The 24,035-nt window shown below is 36.1% G+C and overlaps 1 protein-coding gene across 20 annotated transcripts in view; it reads left to right on the plus strand.

Moving 5' to 3' along the window:
- Window positions 1-24,035, plus strand: part of USP34 (ubiquitin specific peptidase 34) — a 242,438-nt gene that overhangs the window by 109,948 nt on the left and 108,455 nt on the right. For all 20 annotated transcript variants that reach the window (XR_015136757.1, XR_015136758.1, XM_086326450.1 and 17 more), the window contains 5 exons: window positions 3,951-4,066; window positions 4,157-4,284; window positions 11,620-11,709; window positions 13,932-14,027; window positions 22,555-22,637. Coding sequence is in view for 18 of the 20 variants with exons in the window: in XM_086326450.1 (XP_086182576.1) it covers window positions 3,951-4,066; window positions 4,157-4,284; window positions 11,620-11,709; window positions 13,932-14,027; window positions 22,555-22,637 (513 nt within the window). In the remaining 2 variants the exon portion in view is untranslated. The remainder of the gene's footprint in view (window positions 1-3,950; window positions 4,067-4,156; window positions 4,285-11,619; window positions 11,710-13,931; window positions 14,028-22,554; window positions 22,638-24,035) is intronic.

Below are 24,035 nucleotides of genomic sequence, written 5' to 3' on the forward strand. Positions count from 1 at the left end.
ACCAAGAGATATTTAATAAGGAAAGGAAATTAAAAAATAATATGCAAAATTATAGCTTTGTATTTGAGAAAATGTATGGCTATATTGAGCTTCCCTGGTGGCTCAGATGGTAAAACTGTGTGCCTATAATGCAGGAGACCCGGGTTCAGTCCCTGGGTCGGGAATATCTCCTGGAGAAGGAAATAGCAATCCACTCCAGTATTCTTGCCTGGAAAAGCCCATGGATAGAGGAACCTGGTAGGATACAGTCCATGGGGTCGCAAAGAGTCGGACATGACTGAGCAACTTCACTTTCACTATGGCTATATTAGATTTTATATTCTGGAAGCTTAAGACTTAAAAGTAGGTGATTACACAGAATTTCATATTGTATGGTTCCATTTATATCAAATAACTAAGATATATGGATAGTGGTTCCCTGTGGCTAGGGGTAATTGGGGGAAACAAGAGGAGGGGTGACTGATAAAGGGTAAGGTGTTTCTTTCGTCTGGGGTGATAAAAATGTTCAAAAAATGATGTTCTAATCACTTTAAAATTAATCTTAAAAAAAGTGATAGGACACGACCAAACTTGAATGAATGGAGATTAGAGGATGTTTAAGAATAGAAGAAAGTGAAGGAAGAAAGGGAGAAGTTAGGAGGGAAAACAGTTATAGAATTGGCAATGTCAAGGTCAGTATTCAACCTCTTGCTTGGTTACACACCACCACCATTTGCTAGCCTAGGAAATAGGTTTTGGGATGCCAATAAATGATTAAGTACAACCTGATAGATTAGGTATATGCTGTTACTGCTGTGATTAGACTTAGAGATGCAATTTGTGAATCTTGGAAACAACTTCTGATTTCAGATGTTACTAGCATAGGATCTAGATAAGGTTACTTCAGGATTTTGGAGGATAGGGGATGTGGAGGCATGCCTCATAGCCTGCAGGATCTCCGTTACCCATCCAGGGACCAAACCTGGGCTCTCAGCAGTGAGAGTACAGAGTCCTAACCACTGGACAGCTAGGGAATTCCCTGTTCTGACATTTTTGTTGTTTTGTTATTGTGGTTGTTGAGAAATGAATGGGTTAAGATTGAGCTCAATTGAATTAGATACCATATTTATTAAATTTTTTGCCATTCTTCTTCTATTATAAAGAATTATTCCAACACAGAAAGACAAACAATTTAAAAATGGGTGAAAGATGTGAGTAGTTAATTTTGTTAATACATAAATGAAGATATAGAAATGGTCAGTAAATACATGAAAAGATACTCAATATCGATAGTCATCTGGGAAATGCAAATTAAAACCACAGTGAGATACTTCTATTCACTTGGGATGGGTAAAAAATTAAGGACTTAATGCTATCAAATGACGCTAAAGATGGAGAGCAACTACAGTCTCATACAATGCTGTCAAGGAGCATAAAATAGTACAGCCAGTTTAGAGTACTGTTTTATCAGTTTCTTACAAAGCTAAATTTGTACTTACCATGTGACGCTGGAATTCCTATTCTACATATTTTACCCAAGATAAATGAAAACATGTCCACAAAAAGAGTTGTACATGAATGTTAACTGGTTCATTTATGAACCTCAACTGGAATTAACTGGTAGATAAACAAATTGTCGTATATTCACACAGTGGAACAAAAAGGAAACAGCTACTGATACATTCAACACCATAGATGAATGTAAAAAACATTCTAAGTGAATAAAGCTAGACAGAAGAGTACATACTATATATTATTTATATGCACTTCTAAAATTTCTTAAAGTGATTTGCGGTGGTTGATGTCTACTCAGTGGTTGGTGGTGGGGACTGATTGTAAAGGGACAGAAGAGAACTTTTGGGGGAGATAGAAGTGTTCTGTATCTGATTTTATATTTACATTGTATTTTAATAAAATTAATTTTAAAAAGCAGATACCAGAACAGACAAACCAAAAAAAAAAACAACCCAAACTTAAAAAGTCAAACTGCAGACTGGGAGAATACTTGCAAATCATGTATCTATGGCTTGTATCCAGACCATATAAGAACTTTTACCTTACAACTCAGTAGTAAGACAACCTAATTAAAAATTGGGAGTTGATTTATTTCACCATAGTAGGTACACAAATAGCTTAATAAGCACATGAAAAGATGCTTAGCATCATTAGTCATTAGAGAAATTCAAATAAAAAACAGATCCTACTGCATACCTATGAGAATGGCTAAAATTAAAAAGAAGGACCATAGCTATGTATTGGGGAGAATTTGGAGGAACAGTAACTGGTGCTACAACTGCTTTGGAAAACAATTTGACAGTTTCTTCAAATTTTGAACGTTCACGTATTTGTGTGTTTACCTTATGATCCCACAATTCTAAATATTTACCCAAAAGAAAAAAAGCATCAGTTCAGTTCAGTCGCTCAGTCGTGTCCAACTCTTTGTGACCCCATGAATCGCAGCACGCCAGGCCTCCCTGTCCATCACCAACTCCCGGAGTTCACCCAGACTCACGTCCATCGAGTCAGTGATGCCATCCAGCCATCTCATCCTCTGTCGTCCCCTTCTCCTCCTGCCCCCCAATCCCTCCCAGCATCAGAGTCTTTTCCAATGAGTCAACTCTTCGCATGAGGTGGCCAAAGTACTGGGGCTTCGTCTGTACAAAGACCGGTTGCATCAGTGTTATGGTAGCACTGTTCATATTAGACAAAAATTGGAAACTTCAAATTTTCATTAATTGGTAGATATATAAACAAAATAATATTTTCATATGATGGACTATTGTTCTGTAATTAAAAAGACCACACTACTGATAGGTACTTCAACGTGGACAAACCTCTAAAAACATTCTGCTAAGTGAGCAAAGTCAGACATAAGACTGTACATGCATATTGTATAATTTCACTTATATGAAATTTCTAGAAAATGCTAATTTGTGGGAGTAGAAAAATAGACTAGGGCTTGGGAATGGGCTCAGGGATTAAATATAATTAATTAGGTATGAGGGAATGTTTTAAGGTGGTAAAAGTGTTCTAAAACCCTATTCTAGTGGTGGTTGCATAATTCTCATTTTATGAAATCAATGTACGTGTACAGTTTAAGAGGAAAATTTCATGTAAAGCTGCTAAAAAAGAAGCAATTCTGCTTAATATAACAGAGCTAGGGAGAATTATTTACTAGAATTTTTGAATTTAATTGAATGTTTTGAATAAATTGTCTGCCTACAATGCGGAAGAGCCAGGTTCAATACCTGGGTTGGAAGATCTATTGGAGAAAGAAATGGCAGCCCACCTCAGTATTCTTCCTGGAAAATCCCATGGACGGAGGAACCGGGTATGCTGCAGTCCATGGGGTCGCAAAGAGTTGGACATGACTGTGCGACTTCACTTTCACTTTCACTTTCTCAATTCAAAACAGTGTTTAGATATAAGACACTTAACAGAGTTATGTCCCATGGCTATATAGTTAATTCAGTTAGTGTTAGTTGCTTAGTCGTGTCTAACTCTGCAACCTGTGGACTATAGCCAGTCAGCCTATGGTATGGTATGGGTAGCCATACCCTTCTCCAGGGGATCTTTCTGACCTAGGGATCAAACCCTCTCCTGTATTGCAGGCAGACTCTTTACCATCTGAGCCATCAACAGTAATTTTTATGTTTAATTTGGGTTTCAGGTATTTGTATACAGTTCTTTTGACATGAGGAAAACATTAAATAATAATACTTAATAGAGCAGAGGCTATGAAATAGTGAAGAGATTATGAAAACTCTTCACTTTAGTAGTATCAAACTAAACAATACTATTCTCTCACTTATAAAGCAACTATTGTAATAATCTTGTTTTTGTCTTGTGATGTAATAAAAGATTTATCATTATACTTCACTTTGAATTTGTTATTTTTATGAATGCTGTAATTCACTTTACAATTTCAGTCAGCTGCATTCCTCTATAGTGTGGTATGTTTTGCCCCTCAGGACCTGCAGTTCATAAACATCAATTCAGCAGTAATGCTGTGACAGACATTAATTTGGATAACGTTTGCAAGAAAGGAAACACTTTGTTGTGGGATATAGTCCAGGATGATGATGCAGTAAGTTATTTAATAAAGCCAAAAGACTACAAAATTACAGCAGAATGCAATCAGTGTTAGTAACTTAATGTATGTACATTCTTTTTGTAGGTTAATCTTTCTGAAGGATTAATAAATGAAGCAGAGAAACTTCTCTGTTCCTTAGTATGTTGGTTTACAGATAGACAGATTCGAATGAGATTCATCGAAGGTTGCCTCGAAAATTTAGGAAACAACAGGTAAATAGGAATTGACAGTTTTTTACATGGTAATCATATTCATAATTAATATACCATTATTAGCCTTAAAAATTTTTTTTTAAGTAATCGTGGTTTTTGTATTAAACTCTTTCCCCCCACAGTGTTCATATGTTATCACTTGGTCTTGGTTATTTCAACACTTTTTGGCACTCTTGATTAGATCCCCTCTAACAGAAATAAGGGAATAATAATACTGTCTCCTTGATTCTGGGAATGATGGTGATTATTTTCAGATTGAAGTTAAATATTCTTGTGCTATTATATATAAAGGAAGCTAAATATGATAAGTAAACAACTAAGCTGAAATACATACATTTTGATAATGGCATTTTTCTTCCTTCTGAGTGGATTTTTTGACTTCTGTAGTGCATAGAGAATTAGATTAGTATTTTTTATCTGGTTTGACTTCTGCTGTATATATGTATACTTTTTATTGGGGCTCAAATTATTACAAATTTCTTGATTTTCAGTTCTGCTTATTGATACAGTTTCCAGTTTCCCTTGTCTTATACTGCTTTGGTAATATTGTTTCATTCTCTTTCATAGTGAATTCAGTTATTAATTGAACATATTAACATTTTCATTTTACCTCCGCTCAGGCTCAATATAAATGTCTAATTTTATTGAATATTTAACTATGTAAAAAAATATTTTTTGACCTAATTGAATTAGAAAAAATATGTTCAATATTTTATTTTCTACTTTTGGTCTTTAAAGGTCTATAATTTGAACAATCACAGTAGAAAAATTGCTTATTCATGCAGGTGTAAGAAACTACTAATAGGTCCCTGTTAGTGGATCAGTTGGAGAAGGCAATGGCATCCCACTCCAGTACTGTTGCCTGGAAAATCCCATGGATGGAGGAGCCTGGTAGGCTGCAGTCCATGGGGTCGCGAAGAGTCGGAGATGACTGAGAGACTTCACTTTGACTTTCCACTTTCATGCATTGGAGAAGGAAATGGCACCCCACTCCAGTACTGTTGCCTGGAGAATCCCATGGACGGAGAAGCCTGGTAGGCTGCAGTCCACGGGGTCGCACAGAGTCGGACACGACTGAAACGGCTTAGCAGCAGCAGCAGCAGCAGTGGATCAGTTGCCTCATTCAACATGTATTTAAAAGGAACGCTTTTAATGGCTGGATGATATTTCATAATTTATATACGTATTACAGAAGTTAATTTTAAAATGTTAATTGTCTTTTAATAGTCTTCCTGAAGCTACTGAACATTTTTTTAAGTTGTATCAATTTTTATTCCCCATATGTGCATCTGCATATTGTATGGCCCAGCAGTTCCACTGCAAAGTATGTGGCTTACAATAATACATCCAGATGGTCACCAAAAGACATATTCAAGGATGTTCATAAAAACATTATTCAAAATAACTGTTCTTTGTACTGCTGTCCACATGCCAAAAACAGAATAAGAAGGAAAAATTAAATTGTGGACTGTTTGTTAAATAAAATGTTTATAACAGTAGCAATGAAAGAACTACAACTGCAAGGAATAGTGTGGTTGAATCTCACAATCATAATGTTGAGTGAAAGAAGCCGTAATAAAAAGGCTTATTTCTATTACTCTCGTTATGTAGAGTTTAAAAACAAGAAACCTATTTAATAGTTGGGATAATGGTTACTCTTGGGTTGTCAGTGACTAGAAAGGGGGCTCTTCCCAAGTCTTCTGGGATGCTGGTGAGGATTTCTTTCTTAATGTGGGTACATATTACATACGTATGTTCACCTCCTCATTTTGAATTGTCACTTAATTTTATACATGTTTTTACATGAATGTTACACTTAAATATAAAAAGCTATGTGAAAGAGGAAATATTATGTAGCCTTTGAGTCATACATTTTCAAAAGTTGTATATTAATATGGGCATATACTCATAGGCCCATTTGTTTTTAATAAGATAATAAGCAATATGTGAGGCTGTAGAGTAGTTACTTCTAGGAGGATTCAGTTATTTTTTTTTCTTCTTTATGCTTTTCTATTTTCCAGTTTTTCCATAATGAGCACTTATTTCTCCAAGGGTATCTTAACAGAGACAGTAGGAAAACTGTATAAAACTGTATGGAAAATTTCCAACTTGAATTTTTAGTAAGCTTTAATTTGTTCAGTCCCAAATAACTTGAAAAGATATGCATTTTCATTTGTTGGAGGCAATCCTATACCCCAGTTATAGTTACTTAATGGTGTATGGAAAATATAGTAAATATAACTATTATATTGATGTTAAATTTGCCCTCAGAATTTACTCCTTAGAGGGTTGTTGTATTTATTATTCTAGTCTTAGTATTAATGTATCATATATACCAATGCTTAGAGCATAGTAGCATTTTTTAGCCTGGATATATACAACATATTCAGTGTACACCAACTGAACTTACTAAAGTTATGCAAATTAAAAATTAGTTTTGAACATCTTTTTAGAAAACCATTATTAGTTTCAGTTTCCTGATGAATCAGTGGTTTTTAACTGGAGTGATTCTTCCTTGGCAGTATCAATACTTGGAGATATCTTTGGTTGATACATTGATGAGTTGAATTGGAGATGTTACTTTGAGCCAGGGGTACTACTAAACATCCTTCAATACAGAGGACAGCGTTTCACAAAGGAGAATTGTGTGAAATGTCAGTAGTGACATCAGAGTCTAAGAAGTCCTAAACACAAGAATACTTTCTCCAAGCCTAGCCCCCTGTGTTTGTCATCTCTGTAGGAAAGGAGTGTTGAGAAAGGGTGTTAATAGGAAAGCTCTTCCTTATGTTGAAACAGATGGACCACGGCAACCTACTCATACACGATTTTCTGACATGTTACCCCCAAATCCCCACAGATGTCTACTTCTTGATAATGTCAATTTTTTACATACTTTACAGAGGTTTTATTTTTTAAAAATTTTCTTTGTGCTCATTTTGATTTTCTTTCTAGTTCCTCACTTGCTGTGGTTTATAGACCTTTCAGCAATTTTTTTTTTTTTTTTTTGCTTTTCTATGATCATATTACAGTTTATTTTACAGAATGAACTTAGCTTTCTTTTGAACAGCAGTTTTTCCTTATTACTTCTAAGGGGGCTTAGAGATCTGAAAAAGAAAAAGTCTTCCATAAATTGTCCATAATTCTGCCATTTATATGGAACCCACCATAAACGCTTTAAAACGTGCAGCATGTGACATATGCACTTTTAGTCTTAGGCAGGTTGTTTTATGAGCTGTATAATGACATTTCCGTGGCGCAGGAAGTTTAAAGTTATACACAGAAACACAGAGTAGACTGGTTTGCAGAATGTTGTCATAAAATGAGAGCATGAGGTGGACAGTAACTCCCACAATGAAAAGTCCATGACTTTCCAGCTTAGAATTTGTTACTTTGGGTCAGTGAGATAAGACTGCTGTCCAGTGAGTAGGGTGGAAGTAAGGGTTGAGTTGTAATCAGCCCCTTTGATGTTTTATGTGTATTAGAAGACAGGTGTTCACATTCTGTGCTACCTAGCACAGAATCAGAATCTGTGCTACTTAGCAAGAATTGATTTGAGACTCTGGGAACCTGTCCATTTTGTGCTTTTTTTTTTTTTTTTCCTATTTTGTACTAGGTAGTTTAATCCATGTGTGAAATTTTTTGCCTTAGAATACATAAGTGAAAATTCTTATACATATTAGGGATTTGTTTAGAGGTTCATATAATTAAGAAATGGATGGTACTATGTACTTTTTTTTGGTTTTGTTTCCTCTCTGTAAAGACAGTATTACATAATAGCATTTCATGTCAACTGTTGGTATATACTATAATTCAGAATGACTGAATAGCATTTTGTAGAACACACCAGTCTTCTTCAAATATGGAGTCTAGGGAAACCATCCAAATGTGACTTTTTTAATTGTGAAGCCCACCAGCAAATGTGTTCATTCTCCTGCTACTGCTAAGTCGCTTCAGTTGTGTCCGACTGTGCGACCCCATAAATGGCAGCCCACCAGGCTCCGCCGTCCCTGGGATTGTCCAGGCAAGAACACTGGAGTGGGTTGCCATTTCCTTCTCCAATGCAGGAAAGTGAAAAGTGAAAGTGAAGTTGCTTAGTTGTGTCCGACTCTTCGCGACCCCATGGACTGCGGGCAAGAGTACTGGAATGGGGTGCCATTGTCTTCTCCGGTTCATTCTCCTAAGCGTGGGTAATTCTTAGAGTCATACCACACTGTTGTTTAGTAATAAGCTTCTGGTTACAACAAAAACTTGGAATTAAGCAAAAAACCAGAGCAGTTTTAAGATGATAGCATTTTTCCTGATTCTAAACTTAGCGCAATAGTCCCTGGGTATCTGTGGGGCACTGGTTCCTGGATTCCTCTGCAGATACCCAAATCTACAAGGGCTCAGGTCCTTCATAGACAGTAGTGTAGGACAGTCAGCTCTCTGTATCCCCAGATAAGGAACCTGTGGCTATGGAGAGCTAACTGTATCTTGTTATTCAGGACTGTTGTTCCTTTTTATCTTAAATCTGTTGTTGCCCAGGGTTGTATGTTTTCATATTTAAAATTTTCACTCTTGGAAGAGTTTGTGAAATATAAGTATGAATATAATTTCTGTTTTTTGTAAGCATATCAGCAATGAAAACTATTTGGGCAAAAAAGTTGATAAGGTAACATAGTTCTTCCAGGAGAAATGCTATAACATTTTTAAAAAATTTAGAAAAGTTTTATTGGAGTGTGGTTGATGCACAGTGTTGTGTAGTTTCTGCTGTACAGCATGATATGATTTTAATTGGAACAAGTTGATACATCTGTTCTTGCGAAGTTTCCATTAACATTGAAATATAAATTATTGTTATCACCAAGTAAGTTAATTATGTTCCACTGTTACCCACTCAGAGCCTGGCATCCTGTTCTCTAATGTCAAGCATCATGTGCTTGCTTCTACGTTTTATAAAATGAAATCATGTTCATTGTAGAAAACTTGGAAAGTAAATTTAAACAATTTAGACTCTTAACAGCATTGAATGCAAAAGAGGAAATAAGATTTTCAGAAAATATACAACTGTTGCACAGTATAAGACTTGCTTTAATGAGCTATGGTATATCTAGTCTGTCTGTCTGTATATTTTAAAATTTGAAATTACACTAGGCAAATAATTTTGGAATTTGCTTCTGTGATTTTAGGTGAAATTTTCCTGTGTCCTTTTTTCATTGTGTTATCTTACTGATTTTGTGCTTATAAAGTCAAATAATGTATATGTATACATTCTAGTTTTCTATGTCTTAATTTTTGGGAAAAACTCTTCTAATGTTTCTGAAATTGTGACAGAAGATTTTAGATAAGTAATCTAAAATTGAAACTGATTTCTCCTGATCCTCTATGGTCTATCTTCCTAAGCACCACTACTGTGCAACTTGCTGAAGAATATTAAAAATTTTAATATTTAAAAATATACTAAACGTTTAAGTGTTTTTAAATATTTAAAGAATCTTTACTTTGCACTTACTAGATACCAGGCATTTACTGTCTTTATTTCTTCACTGTATGCTTATTATTATTGGCCATACCTTGAGACATGGGGACCTTCTCCATCCAGAGATTGAATCTGTGTCCCTGCAGTGGAAGCCCAGTCTTAACTATTGGACCACTGGGGAAGTCCACTGTATATTCTTACATACTAATGTCGTTTTGATCTTCTGACGTTCTCTTAGCATGCTGTCTTCTGGTAATATTTTCTTCTTTGTACTTCAGAACTGTAATATAACATTGTACATTGTTGTTCTTCTTCCTTACTTGAAAATCTTGCTTTTAAGTTCTTTGCTGGTTTGTTGTTTGTTGCTTGAGGAAATATATACTCAGCACGCACATATGCGGGAATTTTTAATGAATAAGACAGTCTGCTCACATAGAGCATATTCTAGTGGTAGCATTAAATAAAGGAATATTCATTAGGTGATGATGATGAATAAAAATTGTAAAGGAGTCAATAAAGAGGTTCGTGGAGCAGTGGGAAGGTGTTATTTAATTATTGAGTTGTCAGGGTCATTGTTTCTGTTGATATTGAGGGAACCTTAATACAGTGGGGGAAGGAGTCCTTCAAGTAGATATTTAGGTAAAGAGCATTCCAAGCATAGGCAATAGCAAAGCCCCTGAAGCAGGAATGTGCTTGTGTGTGCTGATGGAATAGCTCAAGGAGGATGGGAAGGAAAAGAGGTTACACTGATAGAAGAAATGGGGACAGATCACATATGGCTTTGTAATCAAATTTAAGTACTTTGGATTTTATTTAGAAAGATGAAATTTTGCAGTTTCTCCTGCTTGGCGTTTGCCATGATTTTCCTCCTATTCAGAAGTGTAGCCTTGTATACTAATATTCCTGGTACTCCTCTCGAAAAGAGTAGGCATTTTTGAGGACTTACTTGTACTCCATATTTGTTAGTAGGGTGCCAAATTAAAAAAAAAATAATTCTTTCATGAAGCAATACTGCTCCTAAGCTTAAAAATAAAATATTAGAGTTTGTTGTGCTTCTTTCAGGGCTCATGGAAGCAGCCTTCTTGCCTACTAGGAATTCTGGGATTTGTATATCAGTGTGTTCCCTGTCCCCCTTTTCTTCCAGAAGATAGACATACTCAGATCTTCTTGAGGTCTTTGAGTGATTTCATGTTGCCTTTTGGCTCCTTAAGGAGCCAAACCTCAAGGCTTCTTGAGGTTTATGGTGTGCTTCTGTTATTAACATTGCTCATAATGCAGTGATTGTCAGTTTAGATACAGTTTATATTAAGTGAGAGATAGGGGGAAAGTGATAATTTATGTAGTTTGAAAAGTGTTCTCTATATTTATTGTTTGTGGTCCACAAACCAGCAGTTTGAGTATCACTTGTGAGCTTATTAGAAATGCAATCCTGAACCTACCCCAGACCTACTGGATCAGAGTTGGCACTTTAAGACTAAACTTTGAGAAGCCCTGCTCTAGATAATTGACTCAACCTGCTGCTGCTTGTTTTCCTTGATTAAATCCTGAGAAACACCTATGACTGTTAAAAGAAAACTTCCATTAAAAATTTTTATATTTAAAAGCGCTTCACTTTTCTTTTATACTCAGATATTTATATAGTATATTTTACTTTAAAAGTTTTGGATTGAATTTTTTAAAACTTAGATTTCTTGCCACAGTGGATAATAAGCTGATACTTTAGAGAAAAAACTCTAATGTTTGCATAGAAGCATCTGTAAAATTCATTAATTCTTTTTGTGTTTGATTTTAAATAACTGAATTTCTGTTAAGAGCTAGAATTACTGATAGTAGTTAAAATTATTTTTTTCTATAAATATCTGTTTTTGTTATTTCAGATCAGTAGTAATTTCACTTCGTCTTCTTCCAAAACTCTTTGGTACCTTTCAGCAGTTTGGGAGCAGTTATGATACACATTGGATTACAATGTAAGTAAATAAAAGAAAGTATTCATTTTCAAGACTTTTTCCAATCATAATTCTCAGTTTTTGAGTAACTTATCAGCTGCTAATTTGTACAAGGAAAATATGAATTTTGCGTAATTCAAATGTTTTCTTAGATTTCTGAGGTGCTGTTTCTGCCACTTAGCACCATGGAGATTATATATACCCCTGCCAGTAGGAAATCTGACCTTTGTATTCATTGTAGCTTGAGAAAAATAGTGTAGCAATTAATGCTTTAATTTTCAGGTAAAGATTTTTTAGTGTGTTTGATCATGGCAAAAGACTCCTGAAGAGGATCCACATGTTGAACATTTTAGGATGCTTTTAATTTTTATCCATGATTGAAATTGGTTGTAGGCATTGCATCATGTTAGGAATAATTTTGAAACCACTGTGTTACTCTTTTACATACATAGAGAACTTATGATTAATGTTAAAGAATTCTTTCAACGATAGTGTGCTGTTGATGTGATATTGATCTAATATTTGAGAAAATTCTGGTGAAAGTTCACTATCATGAGTATTTCATTAACCTCTGAGAATGTGTAACTTGCTTTATTCAAAATAGCCTTTTTGGAGAGATTTCAGAAACTTAAAATTTAGGAAAAATTAGACCTGTTGAAGGATTTATTTATGAAATCACGTAGGATGGAATTTTATATAATTCCTTCTCAAAACTAAGATTAGTTGGTAAGAATACTTTCTTTCAAAATGAGTATGATTTAAAAAATTTGTAGACATCTAAAGATGGGAAGCTCCTCTGGAGAAGGGAATGGCAATCCACTCCAGTATTCTTGTCTGGAGAATTCCATGGACAGAGAAACCTGGCGGGCTATGGTCTGTGGGGTCACAAAGAGTTGGACACAAGTGAGTAACTAATACACACACAAATAAGATGAAGTTAGCTCTTCTGAGTTACAGCCCTTACTGTTTATTTTTCTTTTAATAGGGGATTGGTTTAACCTGAACCTCTATTACTGTTTTTTAAAAAGCATATTAAAAAAGCTCTTTCTTTGATTTTTACGGTGTGATCCTAGTGACAGTTCTATTTGTGACTGCAAGGAGGGTCTTTGGACAGAGGAGTAGGGGAAAGCATTTAGCATCCTTTAAGTACAAGAGTAGCATGAGTTTTATTTCATTTACTCTTCTCTTAGTTTTTAAATGGCCAAATTACAAAATTCAAAAGCATTAAAGTGATTCAGTTGTAGCTCACCTGGGCAAGTTGGTATTGCAGTCATTTGAGGAGGTTTATATTAAGGAGTTACAGAGGCTAACATTCTAATGGAAGTGGGAAGCTCTGAATATTCAGTTACTTATCAAGTATATTGGGGCTTCCTGGTAGCTCAGATGGTAAAGAATTGCCTGGGTTGGGAAGATCCCCTGGAGAAGGGAATGGCAACCCACTCCAGTATTCTTGCCTGGAGAATTCCATGGACAAAGGAGCCTAGTGGGCTATAGTTCATGGGGTTGCAAAGAGTTGGACACAGCTGAGTGACTAACATACTTACTTATTTATCAAGTGTATTGAGTTGAAACCCTTTTAGCTTGTTTTTTGTGTACTGTGTGCTCAGTCACCAATTAATTCCTCCTCCAGGGGATCTTCCCAACCCAGGGATTGAACCAGAGTATCCTGTGTCTTCTGCATTGACTGGTGGATTTTTAACCACTGAGCCACCTATGAAACCCCTAGCTTGTTTCTTATTTAAACATAAATAAGCTCTGTTAATTCTCATGTGAGACTGGTGTCCTTTATCTTACTAGGTGGATCACTTAAAAGAACTCTGAGCTCCTGCAGTTAATTGGCATCAATAATAGCAAAAACTTGCACTTGGTGTGAGTCTGTTATATGCAGTAGCACTCAACGTTTGATTTGATATGTATTTTCTCTTGAACTCTTAGGGTCCATATTTTAAAATTGGAAATTATCTCTGATCATCTTCGTAAATCTTCAGGTAACCAGCAAATTGACAGGCTGGCATGGACTGTATTGTGCTGTTTTTTTTAAAACATTAACTCATGTTAGTCATTTATTTAGCATTTGACCAGACATTTTATTCCCTACACAGAGATTGAATATTTTGAGATTTAAACACAATCATACTATAACTTCATAAAAATTAAGGTGCACTATAGTGGTTTTCTCTGTTCTAGAATAGATTTATCTCACCCTGTGCCTCTGAAATTATTTTCTCTTTTAATTGGTTCAGGTGGGCAGAAAAAGAACTGAACATGATGAAGCTTTTCTTTGATAATTTGGTATACTATATTCAAGCTGTAAGAGAAGGCAGACAAAAGCATGCATTGTAAGTATACTTTAACTAGGTAAGGTATGTGTAGTGTTGATTGTCTTTGCTTTGAAAGATAAGATAATTTTTCAGTTTTCCATTCCTTTTTTTTTGTATAATAAATATAATGAAAAATAGTTATAAAATTATAAGAGGAAGTTTCTTTTTTAATATGACTTTTGTAAGGTTATTTTAATAATGCTTAACCTTAGGGAAATACAAACTATATAACTTTAGGAGTTGATTACCTTCACTATAGATTCTTTTCATAAGGCAGTGTTTTTAGGAATCAAAAGTAAATACTTTTTTCAGAAGTCACCAGTTTTGTATTCAGTTCAGTTCAGTCGCTCAGTCGTGTCCGACTCTTTGCGACCCCATGAATTGCAGCACGCCAGGCCTCCCTGCCCATCACCAACTCCCGGAGTTCACTCAGACTCACGTCCATCGAGTCAGTGATGCCATCCAGCCATCTCATCCTCTGTCGTCCCCTTCTTCTCCTGCCCCCAATCCCTCCCAGCATCAGAGTCTTTTCCAATGAGTCAACTCTTTGCATGAGGTGGCCAAAGTACTGGAGTTTCAGCTTTAGCATCATTCCTTCCAAAGAAATCCCAGGCTGATCTCTTTCAGAATGGACTGGTTGGATCTCCTTGCAATTCAAGGGACTCTCAAGAGTCTTCTCCAACACCACACTTCAAAAGCATCAATTCTTCAGCGCTCAGGTTGCTTCACAGTCGAACTCTCACATCCATACATGACCACTGGAAAAACCATAGCCTTGACTAGACGGACCTTTGTTGGCAAAGTAATGTCTCTACTTTTGAATATGCTATCTAGGTTGGTCATAACTTTTCTTCACAGGAGTAAGCGTCTTTTAATTTCATGGCTGCAATCACCATCTGCAGTGATTTTTGAATCCAAAAAAATAAAGTCTGACACTGTTTCCACTGTTTCCCCATCTATTTCCCATAAAGTGATGGGACCAGATGCCATGATCTTCGTTTTCTGAATGTTGAGTTTTAAGCCAACTTTTTTACTCTGCTCTTTCACCTTCATCAAGAGGCTTTTTAGTTCCTCTTCACTTTCTGCCATAAGGGTGTTGTCATCTGCATATCTGAGGTTATTGATATTTCTCCTGGCAATCTTGATTCCAGCTTGTGCTTCTTCCAGCCCAGCGTTTCTCATGATGTACTCTACATAGAAGTTAAATAAGTAGGGTGACAATACACAGCCTTGACGTACTCCTTTTCCTATTTGGAACCAGTCTGTTGTTCCATGTCCAGTTCTAACTGTTGCTTCCTGACCTGCATACAGATTTCTCCAGAGGCATGTCAGGTGGTCTGGTATTCCCATCTCTTTCAGAATTTTCCTCAGTTTATTGTGATCCACACAGTCAAAGGCTTTGGCGTATTAGGGCATTGTAAATATAATATGATTTAATATTATTTTAAATAATCCAGTTGTGCATGTGACTGGTGATAGAAGCAAAGTCTGATTTTGTAAAGAGCAATATTGCATAGGAACCTGGAATATTAAGTCCATGAATCAAGGCAAATTGGAAGTGGTCAAATAGGAGATGGCAAGAGTGAACATTGACATTTTAGGACTCAGTGAACTAAAATGGACTGGAATGGATGACTTTAACTCTGATGACCATTATATCTACTATTGTGTATAAGAATCCCTTAGAAGAAATGGAGTAGCCATCATAGTCAACAAAAAAGTCTGAAATGCAGTACTTGGATGCAATCTCAAAAATGACAGAATGATCTCTGTTCATTTCCAAGGCAAACCACTCAATATCATGGTAATCCAAGTCTATGCTCCAACCACTAATGCTGAAGAAGCTGAAGTTGAATGGTTCTACGAAGACGTATAAGACCTTCTAGAACTAACACCCCCAAAAGATGTCCTTTTCATTATAGGGGACTGGAATGCAAAAGTAGGAAGTCAAGAAATACCTGGAGTAACAGGCATATTTGGCCTTGGAGTACAGAATGAAGCAGGGCAAAGGCTAACAGAGTTTTGCCAAGACAACGCACTTGTCATAGCAGACACCCTCTTCCAACAACACAAGAGAAGACTCTACACATAGACATCACCAGATGGTCAGTACTGAGATCAGACTGATTATATTCTTTGCAGCCAAAGATGGAGAAGCTCTATACAGTTAGCAAAAACAAGACCAGGAGCTGACTGTGGCTCAGGTCATGAACTCTTTATTGTCAAATTCAGACTGAATTTGAAGAAAGTAGGGAAAACCACTAGACCATTCAGATATGACTGAATCAATCCCATAAGATTATACAGTGGAAGTGAAAAATAGATTCAAGGGCTTAGATCTGATACAGTGCCTTTGGACTGTATTTGGACGGAATTCGTGACACTGTACAGGAGGCAGTGATCAAGACCACCCCCAAGAAAAAGAAATGCAAAAAAAGCAAAATGGCTATCTGAGGAGGCCTTACAAATAGCTGTGAAAAGAAGAGAAGCCAAAAGGAAAGATACTTGAATTGAATGCATCCTTTTGAATGCACTCTGCACCCATTTGAATGCAGAGTTCCAAAGACTAGCAAGGAGTGATAAGAAAGCCTTCCTCAGTGATCAGGGCAAAGAAATAGAGGCAAACAATAGAATGGGAAAGACTAGACATCTCTTCAAGAAAATTAGAGATACTAAGGGAACGTTTCATGCAAGGATGGGCTCAATAAAGGACAGAAATGATATGGCCCTAACGGAACCAGAAGATACTAAGAAGAGGTGGCAAGAATACACAGAAGAACTACACAGAAAAGATTCATGACCCAGATAATTATGATGGTATAATCACTGACCTAGAGCCAACATCATGGAATGCAAAGTGAAGTGGGCCATAGGAAGCATCACTATGAACAAAGCTAGTGGAGGTGATGGAATTCCAGTTGAGCTATTTCAAATCCTAAAAGATGATGCTGTGAAAGTGTTGCACTTAGTATGCCAGCAAATTTGGAAAACACAACCATGACCACAGGACAGGAAGAGGTCAGTTTTCATTCCAATCCCAGAGAAAGGCAGTGCCAAAGAATGCTCAAACTACCGTACAATTGCACTCATCTCACACGCTAGCAAAGTAATGCTCAAAATTCTCCAAGCCATGCTTCAACAATATGTGAATTGTGAATTTCCAGATGTTCAAGCTGTATTTAGAAAAGGCAGAGTAACCAGAGATCAAATTGCCAACATCCATTGGCAAGAGAGTTCCAGAAAAACATTTATTTCTGTTTTATTGAATATACCAAAGCCTTTGACCTTGTGGATCATAACAAACCCTGGAAAATTCTTAAAGAGATGGGAATACCAGACCACCTGACCTGCCTCTTGAGAAATCTGTATGCAGGTCAAGAAGCAACAGTTAGAACTGGATATGGAACAATGGACTGATTCCAAATCAGGAAAGGAGTACGTCAAGGCTGTATATTGTCACCTTGCTTATTTAACTAAATTATATGCAGAGTACATCATGAGAAACACTGGGCTAGAGGGAAGCACAGGCTGAAATCAAGATTGCTGGGAGAAATATCAATAACCTCAGATCCTCAGATGATAGCACCCTTATGGCAGAAAATGAAGAACTAAAGAACCTCTTGATGAAACGAAAGAAGAGTGTGAAAAAGTTGGCTTAAAGCTTAACATTGAGAAAACTAAGATCATGACATTTGGTCCCATCACTTCATGGCAAATAGATGGGGAAACAGTGGCAGACTTTATTTTCTTGGGATCCAAAATCACTGCAGATGGTGACTGCAGCCATGAAATTAAAAGACGCTTACCTCCTTGGAAGAAAAGTCATGGCTAACCTAGGGATCATATTAAAAAGCAGAGACGTTACTTTGCCAACAAAGGTTCGTCTAGTCAAAGATATGGTTTTTCCAGTAGTCATTTATGGATGTGAGAGTTGGACTACAGGGACAGCTGAGCCCCAAAGAACTGATGTTTTTGAACTGTGGTGTTGGAGAAGACTCTTGAGGGACCCTTGGACTGCAAGGAGATCCAATCAGTCCATCCTAAAGGAAATCAGTCCTGAATGTTCATTGGAAGGACTGATTCTGAAGGTGAAACTCCAATACTTTGGCCACCTGATGCAAAGAACTGACTCAGTGGAAAAGACCCTGATGCTGGGAAATATTGAAGGTAGGAGGAGAAGGGGATGATAGAGGATGAGATGGTTGATTGGCATCACTGACTCAATGGAAATGAGTGTGAGTAAACTCCAGGAGTTGGTGATCAATGTGGAGGCCTGGTGTGTTGCGATTCATGGGGTTGCAAAGAGTCGGACACGACTGAGTGAACTGAACTGAATAATATTTAATATTTAATAATATAAATGTTGACTTCTGAAAAAATGTTTTATCATAGAATTAATTTAAACCATTTTCCTTCATTATTATAGTTATATACTAGTATTTATTACGTGAAAATGGAAATTGTTATGGTACAGATGGTTAATATTTTATAATTAAAAATATTGTCTGGATATATTGAAGTGCCTTTGTGTAAGTATTAGTAGAAGTTGATTAGTTGTATAGCTGTGTTTAAAGTTTCTTATAAAGGGAGATTCCTGCATAGATGAAATCATGTAGAATTCAGAAAGCTTCTACTTGTGAGTCAGTGGAAACTGTTATGGAAACCACCATGTCCGTAAATAAGAAAAATATACACAGTATTTATTGAGAAAACATCTTCATAGAAAAGTTTCATGTAGATAACGGATCAGATAGTAGCAGTTTTCAGAAAAGCTATGGGTTTTTAAGGCATGCTTGTTCACCTCCAAAAATGAAATCATGTCCACCTTCTTCCTCCTACCACCCCCCATCAGTTATTTCTCCAAAATTTACTTTGCTTTTCAGTGTACTGCCATCCTCCAGGTCATCTAAAACTTGGGGCCCTTTTTGTATATGTGTATTTCGAATCATGAATAATGGTGGTGGTGGTGATAAAAATAGCCAGTATTCATTGATAGTTGCTATGTGCTGGATACGTTTTAAGTATTAATTTCAAGGTACACAACAACTAATTTGAAGTAGGAACCGTCATTTTAAAAGTTAGAACAGGAACTTTCCTGGCAGTTCAGTGATTAAGACTCTGCGGTTCACAAGTGGACATGCCCACAAACACTGTTCCAGTTCTTTAACCAACCTTTGGATCAATTTTCTTCCCTCAGCCTCCCCCATAATTGTTAATTACTCATGCTTATGAATTGCAGAAGGCATTAATGATACTTTTAGAAAGCACATGGGCCCGAGAATCACACAGATCTGGGTTTAGGTTATGAATCTATTGTTTGACCTTATTTCAGTTACTTAATGCTCTAATTTCTAATTATTTAGTGTATGAGTTTTTTTTTTTAAGAATAAATAAATTAGTAAGCTGTTTCTGGCACATAGTAGGTCATCTATAAATTGTAGTTATGTCACTAAAATAAACTATGGTATATAACAGGCAAGAAACTTGACTCCTACCCTCATTTAGACTCTTCGCTGAATAAAAAATAAATTGTAGTTTATTCTGTCTAGTATTTGGGCCCTCTAAAATCTAAACTCAACTAACCTTTCTTGTTTTGTTGTTCAATGATTTTTTTTCTTTTAGAAATTGTTCTTTATGCTTGTTAAATTATTTCTGAGATATTTCCTTAAATTTATTCTTTTCTGTAACTTGGCTTACAAACTTACCTCTGTAAAGGTGCATTCTCTTTAAATCCTTTAAAAATTCTAAGTATTCTTCATAGTCTGTCCTCTTTCATTTTTTCTTCTTGAAGCAGAGGTAAAGATTATTGCCTTCTGAATCTGTATCTCCATACATTTTCTATAGTAGCCTTAAAATCAACAAGGAGCAGGAGTAAAACCACACTGACCAGCATTTTTAGAAGGCAGAATTCAAATTAACCTGTCAACAAAGAAACATTTAAATTGCAAGAGAGCTCCCATTGGAAACAAAGCCTGTGGGCTTGAAGAGCAGGGACACGAACTTAACAGAGGGGCATCGCAGACTCAGATGAATCATACTCAGAAAGAAAAAGTCCAACATTAAGTGCCAGAAAATGAACACATGTCTGACACTTGGTTATTGACAGCATTGGCAACAGTGAAGTTGCTTACTTTGTTAGTGGAGCCAGAAGTAGAGCCTCATAGCATTGATGCCTGTATTTTTTGTTTTTTGTTTTTTAAAGAAGCATTGCTTATGTGGTACTGTTTGGAGATGAGTATAAGTTTTACACTTTCCTAGGGTATGCCAGAGTATCCTTCCAGTCCTCTAGTCTGCTTTGTTACCTGACATTTTAAGAGAATAAAATCTTAGAAGAGAGAGCTGTCTGGACTAATTTGGCGTAATCCGCTTGTTTCTTCAGGGTGAAAACTGAGTTGTACGTTTGTTGCTCTTTGATAAAGCATACTGGTTTCATAAGTTTGTGGCACATTACTTTCCATTTGTTCAGTGGAGATTATAGTAGGCAAGTTCTAAGATTTTTACATAGGACAAAAAGATTCTTGTTGCATTAAAGATAACATTTCATTTAATAAATGGACATAGTATATATTCCTTGAATACAGTTGCCTCTAGAGAAAACCCTGTGCCAACATTTAGGCTATAAAGAGATTAATTTTTTTAAGGTGGCAGTTTTTCACTAGAGTTTTATGCCTGTGGTGAGACTGTTTTTGTCCTGTATTTTCTGTAATATTGGGAGCCATGGACAAGCCCAGGAGAGTTTATCAGTATTGATAACACTTTTGGTTTGCATCCCAGGAAATTTCCTGGCTGGTGATTTCATCAGCCAGTGGGATTCTAACAGAGCAGGCAAGAGTCCTTTGAAATGTGGAGCCAGTGGCACTACGGTGAAAGTGGAAGAAAGAAGGACAAAGGGACTTGTCCCTACCTTCTAAGGTTATAGGTCCCTTTACTCTCAGGGAAGGAAGTATTCAGAAAGTAAAGGCACTTTGTAAAGGACAAGGCATTATTCCTCTTTTATTCCCCATCCTCAGGCTCAGATAAGTGTAGTAATTTACTTAAAATCGCAGAACTGATGTATGATAGAACTCGTATTTGAACTTATACTCCAAAGTCTCTGCTACAAAATCTGCCCTATTGGTAAAAGGATGAAAACTGTTAAGAGAAGGTCTTGAATTTAATCTGAATAGTGTTCTAGTCTGTGAGTTGCTTACGGTATTCCACCCCACCACACCCCCAATTCCCAGCCAGCTTGACACAAGTACTTTGAACTTCAGAAAGGACACTGCAACAATAATGAAGCAAATATTATCTTTACTTTGCCAGTGTTAATATGAGACAGTAAAGAAAAATTAAGATATATCAAGCAAACTCAATCTGTAGGAAAGCTTAACTTTAAACTTCAGTAGCAAATCTAGTGTAATTTTTGAAACCAGCTAACTTTAGGAAGCTTTTAGAATTTTGCACCTGCTTACGGATATTTAGAAATTGAATTAAGAGACTCTATCTGCAAACTGGGATATAGATCATAGTTCAGAGTGGCTGCTCTCTTTTGTTGGCATGGTAATTTGGGCAATTCATCCCCAGCCAGCCTTTTGAGTTGTAACATAAAAACTCTTCATTGATTCAGTCTCGTTGATTCAGGTGCTTGTGGGAACTAGAATGTTGTGATATCACAGTCACAGTTCAGTGTGCAGTGTACAGAGCTGCTACAGGAATCCTAAAATGCAAATCTGATCACTACCCCTTTTCTTTTGCCAGCATCCTTCACCAGATAAGTGACTTTCTTATCTGTCCATAACAGTATCAAACTCTTCTGACATTCAGGCTCACAGCAGTTTGGCCCCTGCTTCCCTCTTCAGACCCATCTCCTACCTTTCCTGTACCACAGACCAACACTTGATTCTTCAAATGCTTTCCTTTGCAAATGCTGACAGATTCCCAGAGAACCATGTGAAATTACCTACTTAACAAGCTTTCAAAGCAATTTTTACATTATACATTGAATTTTGTACATATGAATTACAGTTACTTAGATTTGAAATAACATTCAGAAATGCTTATTTTGTATCAAAATAAAATGATACAATTTTATTTATTTATAATTTATTATCAAAATAAATGCTTATTTTGTTTTCTTCATGAATTGTATTTATGGAAATGATATATCATTAACATTTCTTGTTTAAGGAATATAGTATTATCCCTGGAGTGACAGTGAAACATGGACTTTCTAGATGGAAATGTATTAAATATTAAAATTAATGTACATACTGCATAACTTTAACATTTCTTCTACTGTTGTTCTTACCTACTTATCTAATTTGAAAGTTTGTGTTCTAATAATTTGTAGAGTTTTATAATATTAAATAATTCTTTCCTGTAACATTTGGCTTTGGCCATTTTTTGTGTGTGTAGCTAAAGATATAATTTGAAATATTTAATAATTGAGTTCTTAAATGGAATTTTATTTATTTGGTACAATTTAAGATTAGGACCATTAGATCTTTAAAAATAATTAAGATATAAGGTCTCTCAGCTAATTATTTTAACGGTTTTTTAACTGCAGGTACAGCCATAGTGCCGAAGTTCAGGTGCGACTTCAGTTCTTAACTTGTGTCTTTTCCACTCTGGGATCACCTGATCATTTCAGTAAGTTTTTTAATCAACATTTTAATAAGTTTTTAGATCTTCATTGATTCTTGAAAGAGTCCAATTAAATGTACTCATGCCTTTAGATTTCTGTGGTGATCAAATTATTCTCAGTACTAAACGTCCTATCTGTGTATGGCAATAGCAGCTTGTCCCTGACATGTTCTTGTTTCAATCTCTGAATGTGTCGGTTTCTTAATGAATGAATGACTCATTGCATGAACAAAATATTTGGCATAGGTGAACATATCATGTTAGAGTGACTGTAGTTTTCTTTTTTTTAACCTTTGGTTAATAGAATATTCCTTTCACTCCAGTTGGAAACAGCCACTGTCTGTATATTATATCAGGGCTAATCTTATCCCATATTTGTTGACTTCATAGGTGACAGAAATTTGGAGACACATTTAATTTAGATGAATCTCAAACTCAATTTCATTAATAATTAATCTTAAAAAACAGAGAAATTGGTCTGGTATATTAAGAGTGTGGACCATTTCTAAATCCACATGCAAGATATCCTCTCAAGAAGGGAGGAAGGTTGATTTCTTTCAGCCAGAGCACCTTTCCTCTTGCTGCTGCTGCTGCTGTGTTGCTTCAGTCGTGTCCGACTCTGTGCGACCCCATAGACGACAGCCCACCAGGCTCCGCTGTCCCTGGGATTCTCCAGGCAAGAACACTGGAGTGGGTTGCCATTTCCTTCTCCAATGCATGAAAATGAAAACTGAAAGTGAAGTCGCTCAGTCGTGTCTGACTCTTTGCGACCCCATGGACTACAGCCTACCAGGCTCCTCCATCCATGGGATTTTCCAGGCAAGAGTACTGGATTGGGGTGCCATTGCCTTCTCCTCTTGCTAGACTGACTTATTTTCTTTCACGCTCCACATGCCTTGTTTTCTGTATGTCTGTGTCAACAACCTCATTTATTAGAAGGACATTCTTTTTTTTTAGCTATGGTTAATGTCAAACTGCTGGGTGAGTATGTTGCTAGCTTGAGAGATGTCTTCATGACTCTTAAGTCCATATCTGTGCTTGAGGTATGCCATGTGTTTATTTTACTGTTTGAGTCTGTAATTTCTTTTAAGTCAAGGTGTTTGTAACGAATGCCACAAACATTATGTTACCAGTAGATTACAAAATGAAGGCACCTGTTTTTGATAGGAAACCCCTGTTTCATGTTAGTAGGTCATTTATTACACCCATTATCATTCAGGATATACAAGAAATAATATAAAATATTTAAAAATCTTTATACATGGAGAAATCAAACGCAAACAAATATTTTCAGTATAAATAATTTCACATGACCATTGTTTCCTGTTTGTTGAATATAGATTTTCATTGGAAAAAGTTAATCATTTTTTTCAGTATTTGAATAACGAGTTATTTATTTTGCTG

The sequence above is a fragment of the Bos grunniens genome, chromosome 11 (genome assembly GCF_055505025.1).
Source record: "Bos grunniens cultivar Pamir isolate PY7600 chromosome 11, Bosgru_T2T1.0, whole genome shotgun sequence".
In the NCBI taxonomy this organism is placed as follows: Eukaryota; Metazoa; Chordata; class Mammalia; order Artiodactyla; family Bovidae; genus Bos; species Bos grunniens.